This window comes from Kogia breviceps, chromosome 17 (genome assembly GCF_026419965.1).
Source record: "Kogia breviceps isolate mKogBre1 chromosome 17, mKogBre1 haplotype 1, whole genome shotgun sequence".
In the NCBI taxonomy this organism is placed as follows: Eukaryota; Metazoa; Chordata; class Mammalia; order Artiodactyla; family Physeteridae; genus Kogia; species Kogia breviceps.
Window position 1 is genome coordinate 59,102,896 of NC_081326.1, and position 23,299 is coordinate 59,126,194.

Genomic DNA, 23,299 nt, shown 5'->3' on the forward strand with positions numbered 1-23,299 from the left:
GTGCAGTGCACTCCTTTTTCCTTAGGGTGAGCCTTGAGAATGTGGCTGAGTTGAAGGGATCCAGGACATATGGGGAGGTAGGTGGAGGCACAGAGGGTCTGATAAGCTGGGTGAATAGAGGAAAGGCAAACAATAGCAGGTCCCAGTAAGGCCTAGAAGTTTTCTTTTTAAAAAAAATTTGTATTGGTGTAGAGTTGATTTACAATGTTGTGTTAGTTTCAGGTGTACAGCAAAGTGAATCAGTTATACATATGCATATATATCCACTCTTTTTAAAGGTTCTTGTCCCATATAGGTCATTACAGAGTATTGAGTAGAGTTCCCTGTGCTCTACAGTAGGTCCTTATTAGTTGTCTATTTTATATAGAGTAGTGTGTATTTGTCAATCCCGTTCTCCAAATTTACCCCTGCCCCTCTCCTCCCCCGGTAACCATAAGTTTGTTTTCTACATCTGTGACTCTATTTCTGTTTTGTAAATAAGTTCATTTGTGCCATTTTCTTTTAGCTTTCACATATAAGCGATATCATAAGATATTTGTCTTTGTCTGACTTACTTCACACAGTATAACAATTTCTAGGTCCATCCATCTTGCTGCAAATAGCATTATTTTGTTCTTTTTTATGTTTCTGTGGAATAATGAGGTTATGATTGAGGAAGGAAAGGTACTGGGGTGCAGCCCACTTTATGACCTTACTAGTGTATCTCATATCTATGAGAGGTCCAGACGATAATTGATACAACTATGAAAATTTCCAAAAATGAAGATGCAATCAGCATACATGGAAAAAGGGTGTAAGTAGGGTTGGGGAGGATATATTTTAGGTAGGAATCTGGCCTCATTGCTAAAGCACACCATAACACCTGTATCACTCAGTTCCAAGGCTGACCAGGAGAAGGACTGTTAACAACTTGCCCCCAGTCCATAAGATTATTCTGGCAGTGGGAAAAGTACAGCTTCCAGTGAATTTTCTTTAGCATTTCCAAAACCAGTTCACTAAGTTTTAACAATTACTTCCTTTGAGCAGGGGTAATGACCTTGGTTCGGCTATTTCATCTCAAACTAGAATTTCATTTTAAAAGAGTTTTTGCTTTTGGGGGAAAAAAATTGTACCTAAGAAAAATTGTTCAGCTGTGTGCTCTGCTGGAATTCTGCTGGAAAGATTATCACAGCAAGCTGGGGTCCTGGCAGGGGCCGAAACAAATAATTTCTGTAAAACTGAAATTAGTTCATAGCTTTTCATTTAATTTTAAAAGTAAGTGGCTATTTTTAAAAGAAGGAAAGTAAGTCTAAATTGCCCTACTAATCCAATGAAATATTGCCAAGAGGGTAAAAGCAGACAGCTGTGCGCCATGTGGGAGATCCTTTCCAAAGCCTGCTTTCATGCCTCTCTTCTGCTCTCATTAAAACAAGTCCCAGAGATCAAATGAAGCTGGGACCCAAGCTGAAGGCAAGGGTACACATTGTTTACTTCATCGCTGCCAGCAGCCCTCTCACCACCAGGCTGGGATTCGGGCACACAGGTCAGAAGAAGAAGAATCCTGTTTTCACCCTCCCAGGTCTCCATCAGGAACCACCAGGGAGCAGCCGATGCCTAAGTCACTCACCTGGCTGTCTCCAGTTAGATACTTGCTTGAAGATGAATGGGAAAGCTCATAAGAAGGGGGAGAGAAGAAATAATAGTGGCACCGATAATTCACATTAGTGTGGTTTTATGACTCACCAGACCACGTACCTGCCTGCATTTGATTTTGCCTTCTGGTGAGCAGGACACGCATCTTTGGTCCCATTGTGCAGAATAGCGATCCCCAAACCCAGAAATGTTAAAACAGAAATTTGTTCCCAATCATACACCTTGCTCAGAACAAAAGCTTTGAAGGCATTTTCCCTGGTTTGAATTCTGGCTTTGTTACTTACGAGCTATGTGACCTTGGGAAGTTACTGAACCTCTCTTTGACCTCATTTTCTCATCTGTAAAATGGAGCTAAGAATAGTGTCCATCTTAAAGGTTTTTGTGGGGATCAAATGATAGGATGCATGTCCAGTAGGAGGAACTCCTTTGGTGCTTAATAGTCAATAAACGTTACCATTATATTTGTAAAATGTTTTATGGCTCATAAAACATGTCCGGTTCAACTATATTTAGAAGCTCCAGGGCCAAACACTTTGCTAAATTCTGGGGGTGGCAGAAACACCCATGACCCCAGTTATCCCACAGGTCACAGATGAGTATAAGGGATAGCACAGATAAACAGACTCACTCAGTAGAAGGTGGTATTTTAAACAATGGAGATAATCAGAAAGAGAATTTAGCCCAGCCTGAGAGTGTCAGAGAGAACTTCCTGAAGGAAAATACTTTTCTAATTTTACCTTTATTAAAACTCTCTGAAAAAGGTATTATTTTGTCCATTCTACAAACGGGTGAAACAAGGCCCAAGGTCAAGGACCTCCCAAGGTCCCTCAGCTCATGAGTGGCAAAGCCGGGTCTTACTTATACTAAATTACCTCAAGGATGCATTCCCTATGAATTAAGTCATTGAGACCTTGAGCTGGTTTCATCTTCCCCACTATCCATCTTATTTGAAAAGGACCAAGACTCACTTTCTGTATCTCCACTTTTCTCCCTGAAAAATGAGGCACAGTGCCAAGTTCTGTAAAATCCAGTCTGCTGAGTCACAGAATCCTAGACTAGAAGGAACAATTACTCGCTAGTAGGGATCTGGAGGGACAGAGACATGCATATTGTTGGATCCTAGTTCTACCACTGTATGACAATAGGGTAACAACTTAACCTCGGTGAGTCTCAGTTTTTCCACTCAGAAAATGGAGCAGTAATTGTTTCCACCTCCTAGAATTGCTGTGATGATCACATTAGCACAGTGCTGGCACACATGATAACTGCTTGGTAAACAGTCACTAATAACTTTAGCTAGAGAAACACCATCCAGTTCATCCACTTCACCCCACTGGTTTGATCACACAAATCATCTGTGCATTTTTTTGGAAATCCTTCCCCAGAAGGAGACACTAGAGCTTCATGTGTGAAGGGTTCCAATGCCTGACCAATCTCACAACCTGGAAATCTAACTGCTCCATTTACAATATTATTTCATTTAAAATATTAACATTCTAAAAAAAATTAAAAATAAAATATTAACATTCATTCTCAGAAAAAAGTAGAGAATGACTTGTTATGCTTTTTCTGGGTAAATGAACGGACATCTCAACATTCTGTCTCCCAAACTAATCTAATCTAATCCCAGGAATTTCAATTTTGTCTTATGAAGTCTGTTACCTCCCACTTTCCACTGGTGATGACGAGGATGCCTTCCTGTCCTGAGATTGCTGTGGTGATAAGGCAGGTAGCTCGTCTTAATAATATTGTGTGTTGTGCTCTTTATTTTCAAAGCACATTCACATGCTTACCTTGTTGATCCTAATACAACTGGGAGAGTTAGGGAGGGTGGGAATTATCTCTACATTAAGGATGAGGAAACTGAAGTATAAAGGAAAGAACGATAGCCACCATCGCTAAGCACTTATATTCCAGGTCTTTTTTTGTTAATTTTTATTTTATATTGGAATATAGTTGATTAACAATGTTGTGTAAGTTTCAGGTGTACAGCAACGTTCCAGGTCTTTCACACATAATATCTTATTTAAATTTCTCAAGAGCCTTCTTTAGTAGGTGTTATTAGCTCAGTTTAGAGGAAAGGAAAATGAGACTCATAAAGGGAGGTGACATAGCCACCTTTCTCCAGATACTGAATGGTAGAGCTGAGAAACTCCAGGTCTACCTCACTCCAAAGCCAATAAGCTCAGTCACTGACTTTTGAAAATTTGCTTAACCCATCAGTGACTAAAATGGCATTAAAATCCAGGATTCCTGATTCACAGTTCGGGACACCTTTCATCAAACCGTTAGTTCAGTTCTTCCTGACTGGGCAAGTTGCTAGAGCTAGACCCACCTATGACTAGAATAGCCACTGCTCACACAGAACTGCTTTGCAGCTGCTCCCCATTATCTAGCTCGTCTTCTGCCCTTATCTTCCAGGTCCGTGCTTATGATTTGGGGCTTCTCAAGCATGCAGTCAGAGGGTTATACATTTATATGTATGTTTACATATCTATCTATCTATTATATATGTATACAATGTATATATATTTACATAATATATAAATATATATTTGTATTATATATTTATACATATTGTGCATAGATATTCATGGATATGGATATATATACATGCACAGGCTTCCAGAATTTGCCAGATTCTCCAGCAAGAATAAAGATTTGCCAGGCCAAACAAACTTCTCAGGGTAATTCTTTTAAATATAGATTTGGATGTGTGTTGGTTCGCAATTTGGGGAATTTCCTCAGTGAACTCTGAAACTGGCCCCATACACAGAGGGCAAGGGGAGATGAAGAAAGAGGCAGGCCACTCCAGATTGGTAAGTGAGAGGTTTAATAAGCAAGGGAAGTTACAAGGCTCGTCTTGAGTGGCCTTAAGACTAGTCGACCTCTGCACTCACCCACTGGAATCTTAAAGGTTTATATAGAGGCCTTACCTGGGTTCAGGCATGTATTCAGTCCAGGTGGTCTCAAGGCTGCATCCTTGAAATGGCTTGGGCTGTGGGAACTGGGTGGAACATACATTCCAAGGACAGGGGAAAGGGTAAGGAGCCTCTGATTGCCAGGGTCTAGCTTGATGGTCAACCAATGGTCACATCCTCTTGATTATCTCTTCCAACAACATGGGAGAAGTGAAAGAAAAATGTTAATGGGAGTTTCTTCTCTTTCCCTGAGTGTCCCGTTCACATGGGCCTATGGACACAATCAAATTGAAGTTGTAAGGTCCGCACTGAGCTGAGGGATGGATTCTAACCATGTTCAGCTTTTCCTGGGGAGTCTGTGCTTATGTTACTATTTGAGCTGCTCCACTCATTCATTTTCCGTTTCAAAAGGAGAAGAGGGTGAAAAAGGAGATCCAGGAGAGGAGGGAAAGCATGGCAAAGTGGGACGCATGGGGCCGAAAGGTAGGTAACATGATATGACTTTGACACTTTTCTCTCTCTCTACTGGACTTGCCTTGGAAGTTAGCAGCTTTCATAACACCCTCTGCTCCAAAGATTCATGAGATATGTTTCCTATATGAATTTACTTGCCACCAGAGAGTTTCTATGAGATTGCCTGTCGACAAGACTCGGACACATTTCTCAAGCTTCATCCTTAGGGCTGGTGGGAGAGGAACACCCTGGGAGCCGTGGGGAATTGCAGTCTCTGGGAATATCTAAGAAATTCTGAGTTTTAGAAACACAGCCATGTTCACCTCTGTGTCTCCCCTCAGATGCCATGCTAAGCGCCTCTGGCTGGCTGGCTTAGCGTGTGAGGGGGAAGATGAACAAGGGCAGAAAGAGCTGTGTGATCCATTGATTTACTCACTTTTCTCCAAGATCTCTTGGCAGATGGTGGCGTGTATATGGGAAGAACAGGAGAAAAGAAAATGAGAATGTAACACACAGGCTATTAGGGAATGGTTTTCCTCTCAAGTCAAAACTCAGCCTCGCCAGAATACAGCTTCTGGATTGTGATATGTCAGCGCATGTCTTCCAAGCACTAGCACTATTCCTTACCATCTGCTACAAGGTAGTGGCCCTAGACCACTGATTTTAAAATCTTCAGTAAGTTAACGAGAGAAAAAGACTCATAGGATTTTGAGACTTCAATTTGAGAAATGCTGATTCCAACTCTTATTCTATAAATATGTACAATCAACTGCAAAATTATTCTCAGAACTAAATAGCTTTACAACTGGTAAATATTTTTTAGATAATCATAGATTAAAAATGCAAATTAATAACAATTTTGTAGGCACTCAGGAACCCCTGATTATATTTTTTTGGATGAAAACTTGGTGGGACCATCTCTGATGTCCCTTCAATCACTAGGTTTTATGATTGTATGTTCCCTCCCCTTTGAAAAAAATGGCTAAGCTAGTCCAATTTGTTTTAAAGTAGCGAAGAAATAGAATCACAAAGTGAAGCCAAACTGGATCTCAGGAGGAACAGAATTAGAATAAACTGCAAGAATTTTTCACTCAGCTCCTTATCTGGCCTTTAGGTTAAACATCCTAGGGCTTCCCTGGTGGTGCAGTGGTTGAGAATCCACCTGCCGATGCAGGGGATGCAGGTTCGTGCCCTGGGCCGGGAAGATCCCACATGCCGTGGAGCGACTGGGCCCGTGAGCCATGGCTGCTGAGCCTGCGCGTCCGGAGCCTGTGCTCTGCAACGGGAGACGCCACAAAAACATCCTCTGCTGTAGTTCTTTAGAAATATTTCATTTTAATATCATTAGGCCCAGGACTGTCACACTCACCCACATTTTAATTTTAATACGTACATTATAATGCTATTAAAATAGTTAATATAGCACAGGATGTTCATTATATACCACAGATAGAAGAATGCACTTTTCGGTATTTCCTTCAAGTGAATATCATATACTAGGCGCGCCATTAAAGGGAAGATAAAACTTTAGGATATAAAGAAGACATGCTTTGCTTTTCAGGAATTAAAGGAGAACTCGGTGATGTAGGAGACCAAGGCAATATTGGCAAGACCGGGCCCATTGGCAAGAAGGGTAAGCTATATTTTACTATTCTCCAGTAGCAATTTAAAACCAATTGAACCTACCCTCAATATATGTTGAAATGTTCTGTACCATGAAAAAGGATCCCTTTTCTTTCTTTTAAAGCACCAGTTTTCTCTTTCCTCCTATCTTGGCAGTTTCTTCCATACGTAAGCAATGTGTCTTTAAAAAAAGGCCTTGAGCAAAATTCATCTGAAATTCAGGGACAGATTCAAACGTAAAGTTCAGTTAGTCTTTACCCAGAACTCTCTCCTGGGATCTACTGGTTATAATCCTTTATGCAATTAAAACGGGTGTCGGGCTTCCCTGGTGGCGCAGTGGTTGAGAGTCCGCCTGCCGATGCAGGGGACACGGGTTCGTGCCCCGGTCCGGGAAGATCCCACGTGCCGCGGAGCGGCTGGGCCCGTGAGCCATGGCCCCAGAGCCTGTGCTCCGCAACGGGAGAGGCCACAACAGTGAGAGGCCCGCGTACCACAAAAAAAAAAAAAAAAAAAAAAAACGGGTGTCATGACCATGAAGCACACTCAGTTGTAGAAAACAATTATTCATAAAACTCAATGTAGCTGAGGACAGTATAATATTCCTTTTTAATTCGAGTGGGATAATAATAAGTCTGTGTCTGAGATCTACTAACAGGATAGGAATTTGAGGTGTGTGTATATACGTCCTTTTGTTTTCAGTCATATCCTGATCCTGCACGTTCCTGCTTCAATATTATAAAACAGAGGTAGCCTCCCCTTTATTATCTAAGCACCCTATCCCATCATCTTCTTCTCTTAAAGCACCACAATGGTAGCAGGTTCTTTTTTAAAAAAATAGATCTTTACTGGAGTATAATTGCCTCACAATACTGTGTTAGTTTCTGTTGTACACCAAAGTGGATCAGCCATATGCATACACATGTCCCCATATCCTCTTCCTCTTGAGCCTCCCTCCCACCCTCCCTTATTGCTTCTGATATTCAGCAATTTGTACAGACGTCGTTCTGTTGGTTTGAAGTTACAAAGCGATCTCCTTTTACCTGGATACACAGTTTATTTGAGCATGGGACAACGGGCTCAAGGGGGGATGATTTGCATCACAGGGGCATTTTCAGCAGATACTTGCTACACTGGAGCCCACCACAGTAGTAGTGGGAGGTGGCTACGAAATTATGACCTAAGTGCAGTATTTACTCCAGTTAATTTTATGCAGTTATGAGTTAATACTACATCTTTACATTTGCTTACATTTCTCGCAGCTGGGAATGCTACAGACCATGTATGGTCTGTAGTCGTGTCTGTAAGTTTTGATAAATTTTAACTTTTTATAATCAGTTTGTGTATATTTTATGGTATAAATGACAAAATAGACTATCTACATATATTTTATACATTCACAACATACCTAACTTTTTCTCAATTTTTTTCAGTATTTCTAGGCTATGTGGTCTATCTGTGAGTTTTTTCAAATTGTTGCAAATCTCCCAAAACTTCCCCAATATATTTATTCTAAAAATTTGCACATAAGTGAACCTGCACATTTCAAACCCGTGTTGTTCAAGAGTCAACTGTATAATGCTGAATAACTACAGGGCTACTATAGGAACTGTGTCAGAGAGTAAAGCCAGATTGGTATGAAGAAGAACTGACCGAGGTCTTGAAGAATAGTAACATGTTTATGGAAACGGGGATAAAGCATTTGAGGAAGATGCAAGAGGTACTTGTGCAAAGGTGCAGAGTGGGGAAACTCAGTGCTGTGGGTAATAGAATTCTGCAGCCTTGATGTCCCCTCCAGCCTTCCATACGTGCTTGAGCAGCTGCATAATTAAACCAGCAGTGGCCAGCAGTTTGTTCTCCTAGGCAGGTTGATGGATGGCAGGCGAGCTGAGGCTGTGGCCCCTCTCCTCTCATTTTGTGGCTAGGAACACCCTCCAGCTCATTCCTTTGAGAAACTTCCTTCAACCTGCATTTGAGGGCAGAAGTAGAAGGCAGTACCACTGAAAAGAAGTTATTATGGTTACTTTTGATCCAGTGGCTTATATCCACTGTATAGTGTATATTCACTTGAAGTTGAAATCCTCGTAGCTGAAGAAGAGCTACATGGACCCCTCATATTTCGTGGTCCTGCTGTAGGATGTACCTGCAGTGGTTCTACCATGAAGCTGATGAAGTTTTGGCTTCAGAGCCCCACACTTGTTTGGGTTTGTCCCAAGCCGCCAAGAGGAGCCTCAGAGATGGGTTCACATGGCCACAAGTTTTGGTGAAATTTGTAAAGTAACCTTAACTCATCGAAATGGTGCCTCTCAACATTTAAAAAAATCAGTGCCTTGCCAACAAGGCTTTTGAGAAATATTGCCCCCTTAATGAGATTTTTAGACATATTTTTCCTTCTTGCCCACCCCTCCGTGAAATTTTAACATCATCCACGGACTATATGTTATGTAGTTTGTGTATATTTATACTTTATATATTAAAAAACAGTAAGATTTTTTCACCCCCCCTGCACTGACTTTTGCATCCTGAGGTGGTACTGTCCCCATTGGAATGCATGGATTAAGGGTACTGTCTCCTTTTGCTGTTTCCCAAACATGCCAAGGTTCCTTCTTCTGCCCTCTCCCTTTGCTCAGACAGTTTCCTACCCCTACACACCTCTTCGTCCATCACTGCGTGTCAAAGTACCACTTATTCTTCAAGACCATGAAAAATAGACTTCTTTATAAAGCTTTTCCTGAACCCTTCCTTTGTGCTCTCAACCTGAGTTTGAACATCTGTTAAGGTGTGAACATCTTCCATCATGGATTATTTGGGCTGCCATAGAGCAGAATATTTGAACTCTTGAGGTTTGAAATCAGAATGATTGGGTTTCAGTCTTGACTCAGTGTCTTTCTTGCCATGTGACCTTGTATACATTTCTTAACCTATCTGTGCTTCAGTTCCCTCATGGACAAACTAAAGACAATAACAGCCTTAAAAAGAGAGAGAGAGAGAGAAAGAGAGAGAGAGAGAGAGAGAGAGAGAAAGAGAGCGCACTGTCTCCTGCTCCAACTTCCCTCCAACATACTTCTCCTTGTATCAGTTTTTGGAGTGGATACAAGTATTTTGGGAGCTAGTTAAGAAGAACTTGAGTGGGGGAAATATTTCGTTTGGACTTAATGAGATATATCTGTGTAGTTTGCAGTTACTTCCATGTACAGTTAAGTTCTTGCTAACAGTTCCAAAGTAGGAATAACTTCCAAGAATACTCCTACCACCGACTGTGCAGATCTATCCAAAGTCATAATGAAAAAGTTCAGGGGCAGAAGTCAGATCATCCTAAGAATGTGTCCGGGGCATTCAGCCCAAGAAATGTGTCGATTGTGCAAAAGAAACAAGGCTTGAAATGTACCAGGCCAGAGTTAATCTGTGGAAAGATTTTTCAAATCTAACAGCTCAGATATGAACAAGAATTTACAGAGGTATTCTCAAAGTTGACAATATTCTTAATTTACATACACCATCAATAACAAGTTGTGAAGGTGAAAGTAACTTCTTAACATTATTAATAATAAAAATTAAATCTAGATTTCTGCTACGGGCTATGAGAGATTCACCTGCATTAATCCTTCTGCTAAGAATGACTAGTTGAGTCAAAAAATAAATAAAACCATATCTGAAGGCATGAGAGGGCAACAAAATTGAAAAAGACTGTAGGGGAGCCACGCTAAGGTAAGCTCTACATCCTGTGCTAATTTTGCATATTTACCAATTCCTACTTGAGGGAGCATTAAGAGACTAAGAGGCTTGAGCAGAAAGCCGCTCAAACTGAATTGGGAATTCAAGGCCTGCCAGAGATGAGTAGCCCAGGAAATGCCACTCTTTTTCTCATTTCAAAAACAAAAATTTCCAGTTAGAATTCCAGGAATTCTGAAAAAACATTCAATTAAACATATGCCCATGCATGTTGAAAAAATGTAGCAAACTAGAAATAGAGGGAAACATTTAATATGAAAAGAATGTCAACAACAACAGAAACCTATTTAAAAATCAGACTTGGTAGTGAAATATTGAACACTTCTCTCCTGATAATGGAAATGAGATGAGCATAGCCTTCATCACCAAGTCTAATCAGTAGTTATACTCCAATAGATATGCTAAAAAAGAAAAAAACATTATATTATAGAAGAGGTGCCAGCCAGAGCAAAAATGCAAGAACAAGAGATAAGAATCATAATAATTGGAAATGAAGAAGAGGGTGATTATTTCCTGATGACACGATAACATACCCAGAAACTACAAAAGAATCTACAGATTAGCTATTTGTATTAAGTTTTTTAGACAGCTTAACTTATAAAAATCAATTTGATTTCTAAATACTAAAAACAATTTTAAAAACTGAAATTAAAAAGATTCCATTTATTATAGCATCAAAATGGTCAAATATCTAGGAATAATTCAACAAAAGATGCATAAGCTCTCTATAACAAACACCACATGTTGATAATGAGAGAAATTAAAGAATAGCTAAGGAGAATGAGGTAAAGCTACATTCGTAGATTGGATGACTCAGTATTGTTAAGATGATCAATATTATTAAGATGATCCTCAAATTGATCAATAGATTCAGTGCTATTTCAATTAACATCCCAGAAGTAGTTCTCTTGGAATAAGATAAGCGAATTCAAAATTTATATGGAAATGAAAAGGACCATGAATACCCAAAGACGATCTTGAAAAATAAAAACAAAAGTGAAAGATTTAAATTACTGCATTTAAATATTTATTATAAAGTTAAACAATTAAGATAGTATTGATTTAGTGCAGAGACAAATAGACCAATGCAGAAACAGACCCCAAACTTGAATTATGCAAAGATAATATATTTTTTGAAATGGGAAATGATGCACCTATCAATAGGCCAATGGATGTATATGAATGCAGCCAAACATATGCAGCACATAATATATGGGAAAAAAAGAATTATAGAGGTACAAAATTCTTTTATTAAAATTTTTATGATTTTTAGTGAATTTTGTAGTGTGGTAATTGGCTACTTTTAAAATTCAGTGACTTAGTTTTCTTATAATAAGGATTCATTTTTATAAGTACTTTGTCATTTGTAATTTAGTATTTATTTTTTAAAGAAGTCTCCTCAAATTGTATAAGCTTCAGATAAAAATACATCATGAATCTGCTTCTGGCTCTATCAGCTTCATTTAACGAATGATTAAAGGGAGGGAAAGGTGTAGCCAGAGTGTGGGATGTTGGACTTCAAGATTTCTGAGATGCGACCAAGATATATAAGGTTAAGATCTCAAGTATTGCCCTAGAGATGAGCAGAAGTAGAGTGGGGGCTAAGTCATTGCCACAAACACGTCCAGAATTCAAGACCTTCATTAATTATTCTAGATGTTGCACATTCCTAAATTTAGATGTGCCAAATGTAGATGAGACTCCAGCCAGGAGGGTTGAAGTTCATGATCTTGAGCCTAGTCTTAATCCTTTCACCGAATAAGACTAGGTAACTTTGGAAGGAAGGGTGGTAGACGACAGGGTCAAGGGGTAGGATCAAAAGTTTTCGTATAATTTTCAGAGCCTTAAAATGAATGAACTTCCAAAAATTGGAGAAGTAACAGTCTGGAATGGATAGGATTAACTAACCTTATCTTCTTCAGGCAATTCCTTACTCAAACTCAGTTGCCTATACACCTAGTGCACACCTCCATCACTTTATTATCGTCATGGCTTATTAGGTTGACTGTTTCATCCAATACACTGTGGATTTCTGGAGGAAACAAATGAACGAAAGCTATATCAGGTTTCTTTGTTTAAATAAATATAAGGTGTATGTGAGGATGCTGCTTTTTAACCATTTTATTCTAATGTTTACTATACAGTAGAAACTTTCTAAATGTTTGTTGCATTAAGGATGAAAAAATAAATGGTATACTTTATTTCCTATGATGTGACCTTCTTTTCTACTCTTTATTTCTAAGTATCACTTTCCCTTAACATCAGTTTTCACCATTGGTTAAGATTTTTTTCTCCTCCAGAGCTATGTCATGTCCTGGAATTTCAAATTTATGAGCATGTCCTGGAATTTTTTTTTAAAAATGGAGGTTCAGTACTCTGGCTCACCTGGATTAATTTCATTTTAAATCTGAACTTTGAAATGTATTGTTCTCATTTTGTCATTGGTCCTTCTAAATTTTTCACTGACTCAGATTAATCTCAGCTTTCTGGGCTGACCTTAATATTGTCACTTGAATGGATAAGGTAGCTTTCTGGATGTCAATATTTCATTTCAGAAATAGGAAAGGATGATTTAGTGTAGGTAAATTCAATCTCATGACAAAATAGATGCTTTTACTTAAGGTTAATAATCTTTTTTACAGTGAAAGTATTATGGTGCTTGTTTGTTTAAATGCAACCTCTAATTCTTCAACATTGACAGTTAACACAGAGGTGTTCTCACTTATGGGTCAAAAATAAGTTTTTGTGTATGCTTTAAACCAGATTTCATTTGGGGGGAGTAGACACTATGAGTTCACATTCACCATGAATTGGCTAAGTACTTGGCATGCTTTCTTTTACCATAACTCTGATTTAGAAGGCAGAGGCTGACACTGTTTGAACATCCTCTGGGAGTCAAGCACAGACCTAATCCCATGATAACATTATCTAATTTACCCTTCTTAATGATCTTATGACTTAAGGTACCACTATTCCACTTTAAAAATGAAAGAAATGGAGGCTTAAAGGAATTAAGTAACCTGTCCATGTTTAGCTATTAAATGGCATAGTCAGGATTGAAGCCCTGGTTTTTCAGACTTCCATGGTTTTTCATTCTGCCACACTGCTTTGACTTTCCTATCTGTTAAAAAAAAGGAAAGGAATTCATGTCAAAATACTGGAAAGTAGTCAGTGCTTACATCTGCTCAGAAAAAAAAAAATCCATGTATCAATTCAAGTATCTATTTCCCACATTAAGTAAGATCCAGTTAAAGGCTACTGCTTCAATGAATCTTTCCCTACTCTGATCCACAGCCATCTTTACCTTCTCTGAAAACCTACCAGGCATTTCCTTTATTTCATTCTGTTTGTAGACAATGGTGCTAATGTCTCATCTCCTTGGTCTCTTATGTGCACTTTGTTTTCCTTAAAAACCTATTTTTGGGGCCGTGCTGTGCGGCTTGCGGGATCTTCGTTTCCTGACAAGGGATTGAACCCACACCCTCGGCAGTGAAAGAGTCCCAGCCACTGGACCACCAGGGAAGTCCCCCCAAACCTATCATTTTCTAAAGCAAATACTCTCTGTATGCTTTTTTTTTAATGTTCATTATTGGGCTTAGACCAGAACTAGGATCATAGCAAAACTAGAATCGACTTTCAACCTATGTTGAATTGAAAGGATTCACATATAAAGAAAATAAACTATTTTTAATTAAAATATTAAGCCATATTCATAGGAACTTTCAAGTCCATATTGCTTTTGGTGATGATAGGACTGATATTCCTTTCAACTTTTTTTTTTTTTTTTTTTTTTTTTTTTTTTTCTCGGTATGCGGGCCTCTCACTGTTGTGGCCTCTCCCGTTGCGGAGCACAGGCTCCGGACGCACAGGCTCAGCGGCCATGGCTCACGGGCTTAGTTGCTCCGCGGCATGTGGGATCTTCCCGGACCAGGGCACGAACCCGTGTCTCCTGCATTGGCAGGCGGATTCTCAACCACTGCGCCACCAGGGAAGCCCCCTTTCAACTTTTTATAACATTTTTTGAAGACTTTGCTTCCCTTCATCAAGTCATCGGTTAAGTTATTTGAAAAACACCACGAACTGGGGAGTCAGAAGTGGTTGGGTTTCAATACCAGCACTGCTATTGAACTGCTAGATGTCCTTGAGCAATTTATTTTGCCTCTCTGATCTTCAATATCTTCAGCTGTAGAATAAAGATAATGATAGTACCTAGCTCATTGGATTTCATATGATAATACCTATAAAGTATCTAAACAGTACTTGACAAATGATTGGTACTCAGCAAATATATATTCCTTTTCTTCCATTAACATACTCTCAAAATCTAGTCTTATCTTTTCCAATTTACATATCAGGAAAATGAGGAGTTCGCAGGACACAGCTTAGGTGTGTCCAGATCAATCTTCCTCGTCAGGGTGCTCGGCATATTTTTATGCTTCTTTGCCAACTGTACCTCTGCTCTACATTGTTTCCTATGGTGCTACCTCCTTCACCTGCTGAAGCTCCAATGCCGTCTCCTCAGGAGAGCCTTCCTTCATTCTCCCAGCTGGGGCACTACCTCTTCCAACTCCCTTCTGCATTGGACAGAGTGTATTATCTCTGTTCATGGTCTTTCTTATAGTATTTATCACATTCCATTGTCGTAGATTTCACCATTGTCTCATTTCATCCAAGTACAAGTTCTGAGGCATTCCCCAGCTACTTAAACTACATTTGGGGTTTCAAGGACTCCCCTCCTTTTGTCTGGGGACCTCATGAATGTCTGGCATCACTGTAAAGAAAAGTGTCCACATGGGTCAATTTGGAAAGGCTCAGCAAATCCTGGGGGCCCTGGCAGGCGTGCCTTTCTGCATGGTCAGTGGCCAATATGTACGGGACTCAATGAAAAGCAGTCAGCAGAAGGTGATGAAAGAATAGCTAATACGCAGGCAACACGGGGAACCCTTGGGGTTTTAGAGTGGCTCCCAGGTTTTCCCTTTTGCTGGGAAAGGAAGGGGTTAGGCAGAACCTCCATGCTGACCCCATTGCCTCCTCGGTCATATACCCAATTCCTGGCCACATCATTATCCTACAAGAGTAAGCCTCATACTCTTCTCTAGCCTGGATGACCTTCACCCTGTTTTCATCCCCCTGAATTCTTTCTTATTCTTTTTCCAGATCACCATTGAAGCATAAACTCTATTTTACTTCTATCAGGGTCTTCTCTTTTGAGAAGAGAACTTCAGGGCCCCAAACTTCAGGCAAACATTTCCTCTTATAAATCAAAAGCTTTTGCTTTCAATTATTGTGCCTGATGTGGGCTTCAAGAGGTTATTTTGAAGTTGTAAAAAAATCAACATTTTTTTCTCTCTGCTTTAATAATTCTGATTCTCTGAGAACTGTTCTGTGGATGTCTCTGACTGAATAAGAAAAGGGTCAAATACAAAAAAGAGCAGAGAGGAAAATTATCAAGGTTGATATGTCAGTATCATATTTTTGACACAACTTTGTGTTATGGATATTTGCATACATCACATCTCTTCCAAAAATCATAAACTCTTTCAAGCCACATGTTTAATCTTGTCTCTCTTTATACCCTTCAAAGTACCAAGCAAGTCTTATGTCTTGCATAGAGTAAGTAAATAGTAAGTATTTGTTGAATTAAATTGAAAAAGCACAATACATGTTTTTGAAAATCCAAGGGCAAAGCCACATGGAAGAATTTGAGGGCATAATAAATACACAGACACTGTGTAGTGCTAATCAGTTGATCCAGATATGTAAAACAATGGCACTTTTTAAATTAAAAACATGCAGAATATTGTCTTAGCTTTGCCCAGAAGGCCACATTATAAACACGTTAGTAAGATCAGTGACACAAACTTAAACGTTTATACATCCAACTGGAATTCTGCATTCCATCTAATTAAATTGTGACTTGATTTGTTGTACCTGTACAGCCAACTCAAAATCAAATTATTTTTATAAAACCAAGGAGTATTTGTTGGAGATATTGCAATGAATTTTAAAACCTCTTTCCTGTTATTTTAGGTGTATAAGATATTGTCTGCCTGAAATAATTCTATTTTATTAGATTTTATGCATTCTAGTCTATTCATCAAGAACACTATTTTATTTAGTTGTTCTTTTCATGGCTATTGTTTTTCTTCAGGTGACAAAGGGGAAAAGGGTTTGCCTGGGATACCTGGAGGAAAAGGCAAAGCAGGTATAATATACTTAGTTTTTCTTCTTAATTTTTAGCATCATTCCAAATCTATTCATCTTAAAAATGAATATAGTTTATAGAAAAACAATAGTCTTTTCAGTGGGATTAACCTCATTTTCCTTGGGCCAGAAGAAAGGGAAGAATGAAAATTTCCTTTCTATCTGCTGGTGACTTTCCAAGCCTCTGGGGAAGGGGAGGATGTGCGTTCCACCCCTCCCATGCTTACCATGAGGCAGCAAGCGCAGCACATCAGAAAGCAGCCCTCATTCTCCGAGACCAGGAGGAAAATCCACGAGGGCCACAACAATTGGACCAGCACGTCTTACATTCCACCAACATCTCAGCCAAATACTGGCCAAGCAGTTTGCCAGCAGCAAACTGGCCTGATCCAGTGAGGCCCTGTGGTTACAGAACATGCCTCAATGGCTGGGGAGCTTCTCCCTGATACTGAAAGAGAGGTCTCTTTCCAGCACTTGATGCAAGGAAAAAAGTAGCTTGTTCTTGGTGAGCTTCAATTATTTCTATCCTCTATAAAGGTGTAGTGCAGACTAATTCTAAGAGCTCTTTTAACTTCCTTATATTTAACTGTGAATGTGGATAAATAAAGCCAGATTTTTTTTTTCCTTTGGCTAATAGAATTCATTTTGCTTTTCAACAACCAAAGAAACAAAGCAAATGGAAATGTTGACAAGCAGCCATTAAATAGGAAGAGGGAATCATTTGAATTTTTTTTTAACTTTTTGTTTTATTTTGGAGTATCGTTGATTAACAACGTGTTAGTTTCAGGTGTGCAGCAAAGTGATTCAGTTATACATATACACGTGTCTATTCTTTTTCACATTCTTTTCGCATTTAGGTTGTTACATAATATTGAGCAGCGTCCCCTGTGCTATACAGCAGCCCCTTGCTGGTTATCTGGGAATCCTTTGAATTTTACATCATTTTCCTTACAATTCTTTCTCTGCCACATTACCAGTAGGTAATTGAAAAGTTAAATGAGCAAAGGGGAATTAATGGCAGAAGTTAAAATCATAGTTAATCCACAGATGGGACAACTGACTTTTGAAATTTTAAGATAGATCTAGTCACAAGATTTAAACTTAGTCCTTGAAACATTAAGCTATACTCCAAATGGATAACCAGAATTAACATTAATTTCATCGTGAAAGTTTTCTCCTGTCTTGGGAGAGTTGTGTGAGCCAATGAACAATGCAGTAACAAAAGAGAAGACTGGCTAGAAATATGTTTTTTAAAAGCTGTAAAGATTTTATTCTGAGACTGGTATGTTCTGTGTTCAACAAAAATGCCAAATGGGGGCTTCCCTGGTGGCGCAGTGGTTGAGGGTCCGCCTGCCGATGCAGGGCCACGGGTTCGTGCCCCGGTCCGGGAAGATCCCACATGCCGCGGAGCGGCTGGGCCCGTGAGCCATGGCCGCTGAGCCTGCGCGTCCGGAGCCTCTGCTCCGCAACGGGAGAGGCCACAGCAGTGAGAGGCCCGCGTACCGCCAAAAAAAAATTAAAAATGCCAAATGGTCCACAATATGTGTACAGCGGTTAGTCATATTTACTGTTCTTTTAAAAAATCTGGTTTAGAACTGTGTTTTAACTAATTTAAAATATTTAAAAAGATATTTTCTGAATTCCTAAAGACAAGGTATATCAGAAACCCTGTCTTAAAGAAAAGACGAAAAGCATAGCCGTTCACAGAGGGACGTAGCCAGACTAGAAGACAGTAAATATTGGGAAGAGAGCAATTGCTCTTTTCAACCAGTCTGCTTGTGCTTCAACATGAATTCACAGCTTTGTCATTTAAAAGGGACTGTCTGTGATTGCGGAAGATACCGAAAAGTTGTTGGACAACTGGATATCAGTGTGGCTCGCCTCAAGGCATCGATGAAGTTTGTCAAGAATGGTGAGTCTCTTCTATTGCTTTGTACTATTTATCCGTGGATTTATCTCTTTCAACACTGCAATTCCAACATCCCTAGCTGGAAATAACTTTGTGCAAAGGCCTACTGAGATAGTGTCAGCAGTTTAAAGGTCTCTCAAAATCCTAATTATCCACTCACTCTAGGACACCTCAGGTCCACTTCCTGTGGACATACATATGTGCGTTCCTATGGGTGGAAAAGGGTGCATTAGTGAGAGAGGGGAATGAAGAAGAGGCAGAGTTTGGCTAGCTGGGCCTTAAGAAGAAAAGGGCCCAGCTTTCAAACTGCCAGCATCTCAGAAGATAAAAGTAATAATAAAAACTACAGCTACTTTCTTGAGTACTTGGAATAATAATAATTTTTATGATTAGACCGAAGCTTAGAGAGATTACCTTATCCATAGATACAAGCTAATGAACAGTGGAGCACAGATCTGAACACAGGTTTCATGACTCCTCTACCCTCAGTGCAGATCAGTAGGAACATTATGCATTTCTCTAAATTGTGCAATTTTCCATATTAGTCATTTTTGTTTTCCCTTGTATTTCCCTATTAAAGTTCGCAATAAAGCCCTTAAAGTGGGGCGTATGTGCCCTCTCCTGAGACAGTATGGATGAGGGAACTGTTTTAGTTACTGTTATGGTTGGTTTCACTTTGTTGTACTTTTATTTATTATAATCCAGCCATATTTATTGTACAATACTGGAGGCACACAATTGCCATCTTGTGTCCATTCTCGTCTTGTAATACTAAAGGCATAGGAAATGTTTGATATGAACTAACCCTCAGTTATAACTCTGGTTATAACCTATACAGAGGATGCTGCATCTGACATGACTTGGACCTTAATGAATAAACCAGAGCCCAGAAGTTCAACATAGCGTAATAGTCCTTAACATTTGAGTGCTCATAGATTTATTAGTAAATTTTAACTTATAGACCCTAAAAAGATGTATGTAGATGCCCCCATAGGCCAAAACGTACATAGCATATTATGAGCTCGGGATGATTCTGAGTCCCCAATTCTGTCCTGAATCTTATTCAGAAGCTCAGTCTACTTCACGTACCTGGAGTGAGGTATAGACCATCTCAATTGATGTATATGTTCACAATCTAGGAATCTGGCCCATAGGGACAATCTTCTGTATTATTTCCATATCAGCCCAATAAACCTTTACCCCCCTAACACTGTTCCAGGCACTGAGGCTACAGAGTGGCAAAGACATGGTCACTGGCCTCAAGATGCTCACAGTTCAGTAGAAGAGACACACAAACAATTAGACTAGAATGTGTCAAGTGCTGTGAGGTGAAAGGGACAATGGAAACATAGGGGAGAATGCACAAGAGTGCCCATGTCTGTCCAAGAGCATTGAAAAGGCTCTTATATGAGAGAACACTTCCACTAAGATCTAAAGGACGGGTAGGAATTTGCCGGATAAAACAGTAAGAAGACCTTCCAGGCATGAAAGGCACGGAAGTGGAAGAGAGAAGGTCATGCTCATGGAACTGTAAGTGTGGCAAAAGCATAAACTAGGAGGGGAAAAACGGTCTGAGATGAGCTGAGTGACAGTTCATATAACACATCTTTGTCAAAATAGCTCCCTGTTTCACATTGTGAGGGAAGTGAAGGATAAAAAGACAAGGGAGGACCAATGACAAGAGTTTGTTCTCCATTCGACAGCTAGAAAGGTGGAGAAAATATTGAATCAGTGCCCGCCTCATGATAGGGTCTTGGAAAAGAATTTTAAACGTTGAATAAATGAATTTAAATTAGCAATATTTTATACTTAGTGTTTCTCTTTTTGACATATATAATCACATTCTCCTTTTCCTTGCTGCAAAGTCATAGCAGGGATTAGGGAAACCGAAGAGAAATTCTACTACATCGTTCAGGAGGAGAAGAGCTACAGGGAATCCCTGACCCACTGCCGGATCCGGGGTGGAATGTTAGCCATGCCGAAGGATGAAGCTGCCAACATGCTCCTGGCAGACTACGTCTCCAAGAGTGGCTTCTTTCGGGTGTTCATCGGGGTGAATGACCTTGAGAGAGAGGGCCAGTACGTGTTCACCGACAACACCCCACTGCAGAACTACAGCAACTGGAAGGAGGGTGAGCCCAGTGACCCCTACGGCCACGAGGACTGCGTGGAAATGCTGAGTTCAGGCAGGTGGAATGACACAGAGTGCCACCTTACCATGTACTTTGTCTGTGAGTTTGTCAAGAAGAAAAAGTAACTTCCATCTTGCTGCACATTTGTCATTTCCCTGTGACTACCATGGCAGTTATTTTTATCCATCTTTTTCTGTCTAATTACACTAAATTCATTCTGACTCAAGGCAAGTGAGAAATGCTAGACTGAGGTTTGGAATCTCTGTCGCCATGCTCGTCCATGACGATTTAGAACATTCTCCTACACAGTATGTTATTGAGCCATAAGCTCACCAGGTTATGGGTCCCAAGAGAGAGTTTGAATTACTAGCTGTGCAGGAGGTGGTTGTCTATGTCTCAAATGAAATCCTTACTTGGCATTTGCTCTGCCACCTCTCCCTAGAGCCGTAAACCACTGTTTATCTAGCCCAGTGGATAATTGGATAGTTGGTTGGGGATGATTAGACTCCAGACCAGACATATGAGAGGCTCTTCTCTTAGGAATGTCAAGGTATTATCTGTCTTTGAACTCAAGATCCCCAATTCTTTGACCAGTCACCCACCATGGCCATAGCCACACATGCAAGGTCCTCTCCTTTGCATAGACTCAGAAATACTTCAACTCTAAGCCTCTATATGAAGAACTTCTAGCCTAGTGCCCTGTTCCGTACCATGTGGAATCATACAGATAACTTTTGTTCCTCTGGTTGACAGCCTTCACTAAAGTATAGCAAGCCTTGGCCCCCTTTCTGTAGGCCCACAGGTAAATTCCAGGCCTCCAGATATTAACCCTCTGATCTGAGGAAAAGGGAACTCTAGAAATTGAAAAGAAAAAAAGAAAAGGTTAGCTCCCACACAATATTATTTATAATCCTCCTGCTAAATTGCCCCTTTCTATTAATATGGCTCCCTTTTTCCTCATCTTAAGTTTATCCATAGCAACTTTTCTCCCCTTGGGCATGGAGAGTGAAGGAAAGGGTTTGTGAAGCCTTCAGAAAACTCTAGAAGCTTCAGGGTGCTACCAACACGAAGTCTCTAAGACCCTTCTCTGCCTCTAATATATCATGCATGATGACATTTTGTGGGAGGCCCTTTATTCACTGCAACTGTATGTTGTAAAAATCTCACATCAGTGATGCTTTCAGGTACTATGACATCACAAGAATGTGTCAAGTGTGGAGTTTGGAACATGCCTGAGACTCATGTTTACTAAGCTGGTAAAATTCTACTTTGAACTGTAGATCAAACCTCAAAGCAGCTCTAAATTGAAATTTAAAAATAAAAGTTCAACAAAACCCTAGATTATCCCCTTATAAACTGCTGCTCCAGTTATAGTTTGTGACATATAATTAGACGTTTAAAATGCTGGCAAAACAGTTAATGAGGTAAGAGAAACAGATCAACAACATATGTTCACCTTAAACCACCTGTCTATGATTTCAACCATGACTAACTGGTTATGAGATAGGACTTAATTAGGTTATTTCTGTGAGTTCATGGAGGGTCACAAACTCAGGTTCTACAGAGGCCATACGGATGACATAAATAAATGAAGTGGAGCAGGTGGGGATCCTGGTACACTGAACACAGCTTGCCCTCCCAAAGGAACAGCTGCTTCTCAGTCACTGCTATTTTTGCCATGGAGGACCCAATCTTGCTACATGTTCTGATATTTAAGAGAAGTTAGAAAGCTGGAACTTCATAAGATACCTTTATATTTTTAAATGCTGGCAACTAATCAATTCTTAATCCACATTCTAAGTCATACAAAACAGTCTGCTAACCAAAATTGTGACCTTTCCACTTCTCACCTCTGGGGAAAAGTTCTGAAGGTTCTGACTGTGTAGGATGTTATTAGGGCACAGCGACATCAAAGTCAAGATCTCCCATTTATACCTCATTCAATTCAGCTCATAACAGGACTTCAGTCAATATTTGTCATTCCTCAGGTTAATAGATTAGTTACTAATTCAGATTTTTGAGGATGTGGCATATTTTGAATGCAGGTCAGTTAAATCAAAATTACAAAGCAGGACACCATATCAAATCCAGTATCCTGGGGTAGAATGCCAGCCAAGAGCTTGAGGAACAAGAATCTAGAGGAAAAGAAATTAGAGGAAAAGAAAGGGATTAGAAAAGAGGAGAGAGGGAACAGACAGTAAACATTGTCTATGGGCAGCTCACACTGGGATCCATATTCTGATTTGTTCTAAGCCCTCCAAGTATGAATATTAATTGGGTGTACTGTCCATGCTATTCTAATTTCTATTATGATTATTATAATAATAACATTTCTCTCAATGACTCATCATTGCTGCCAGTGCTTCCAAGAGAAGATGACAGAGTTTCAAAGATAGAATTCATCCTGAGACCTTGCCTGGGAGAAATTTTGAAGGTACCACACACTTAATTAGATTTGCTATAAAACTTACTTTGTGCTTTACAAAATAAATGTCTTCATATAACATTTTCCATGTGATCCTGATAAACTCTGTGAAGTATGAAGGGCAGACGTTTTTACTGCCATCTTTCCAATGAGAATACTGAGGTCCAAGGAAGCTAAGCAGTTTACCAAAATCAACTCATTTGAAAGAAAAGCAGGATTTCACTCTGCTGTTTGAAACTGTCAATCCAGTGTTCTCTCCAGCCTATAATTT

The 23,299-nt window shown here is 39.7% G+C and overlaps 1 protein-coding gene across 15 annotated transcripts in view; it reads left to right on the forward strand.

Annotated features, from left to right (window-relative positions):
- Window positions 1-22,946, forward strand: part of COLEC10 (collectin subfamily member 10) — a 432,701-nt gene extending 409,755 nt beyond the window's left edge. For all 15 annotated transcript variants that reach the window (XM_067017928.1, XM_067017927.1, XM_067017926.1 and 12 more), the window contains 5 exons: window positions 4,965-5,036; window positions 6,568-6,639; window positions 16,510-16,563; window positions 18,379-18,474; window positions 20,337-22,946. In XM_067017928.1, coding sequence (XP_066874029.1) covers window positions 5,024-5,036; window positions 6,568-6,639; window positions 16,510-16,563; window positions 18,379-18,474; window positions 20,337-20,728 — 627 coding nt within the window. In that variant the 5' untranslated portion in view covers window positions 4,965-5,023 and the 3' untranslated portion in view covers window positions 20,729-22,946. The remainder of the gene's footprint in view (window positions 1-4,964; window positions 5,037-6,567; window positions 6,640-16,509; window positions 16,564-18,378; window positions 18,475-20,336) is intronic.
- Window positions 22,947-23,299: the final 353 nt, after the last annotated feature.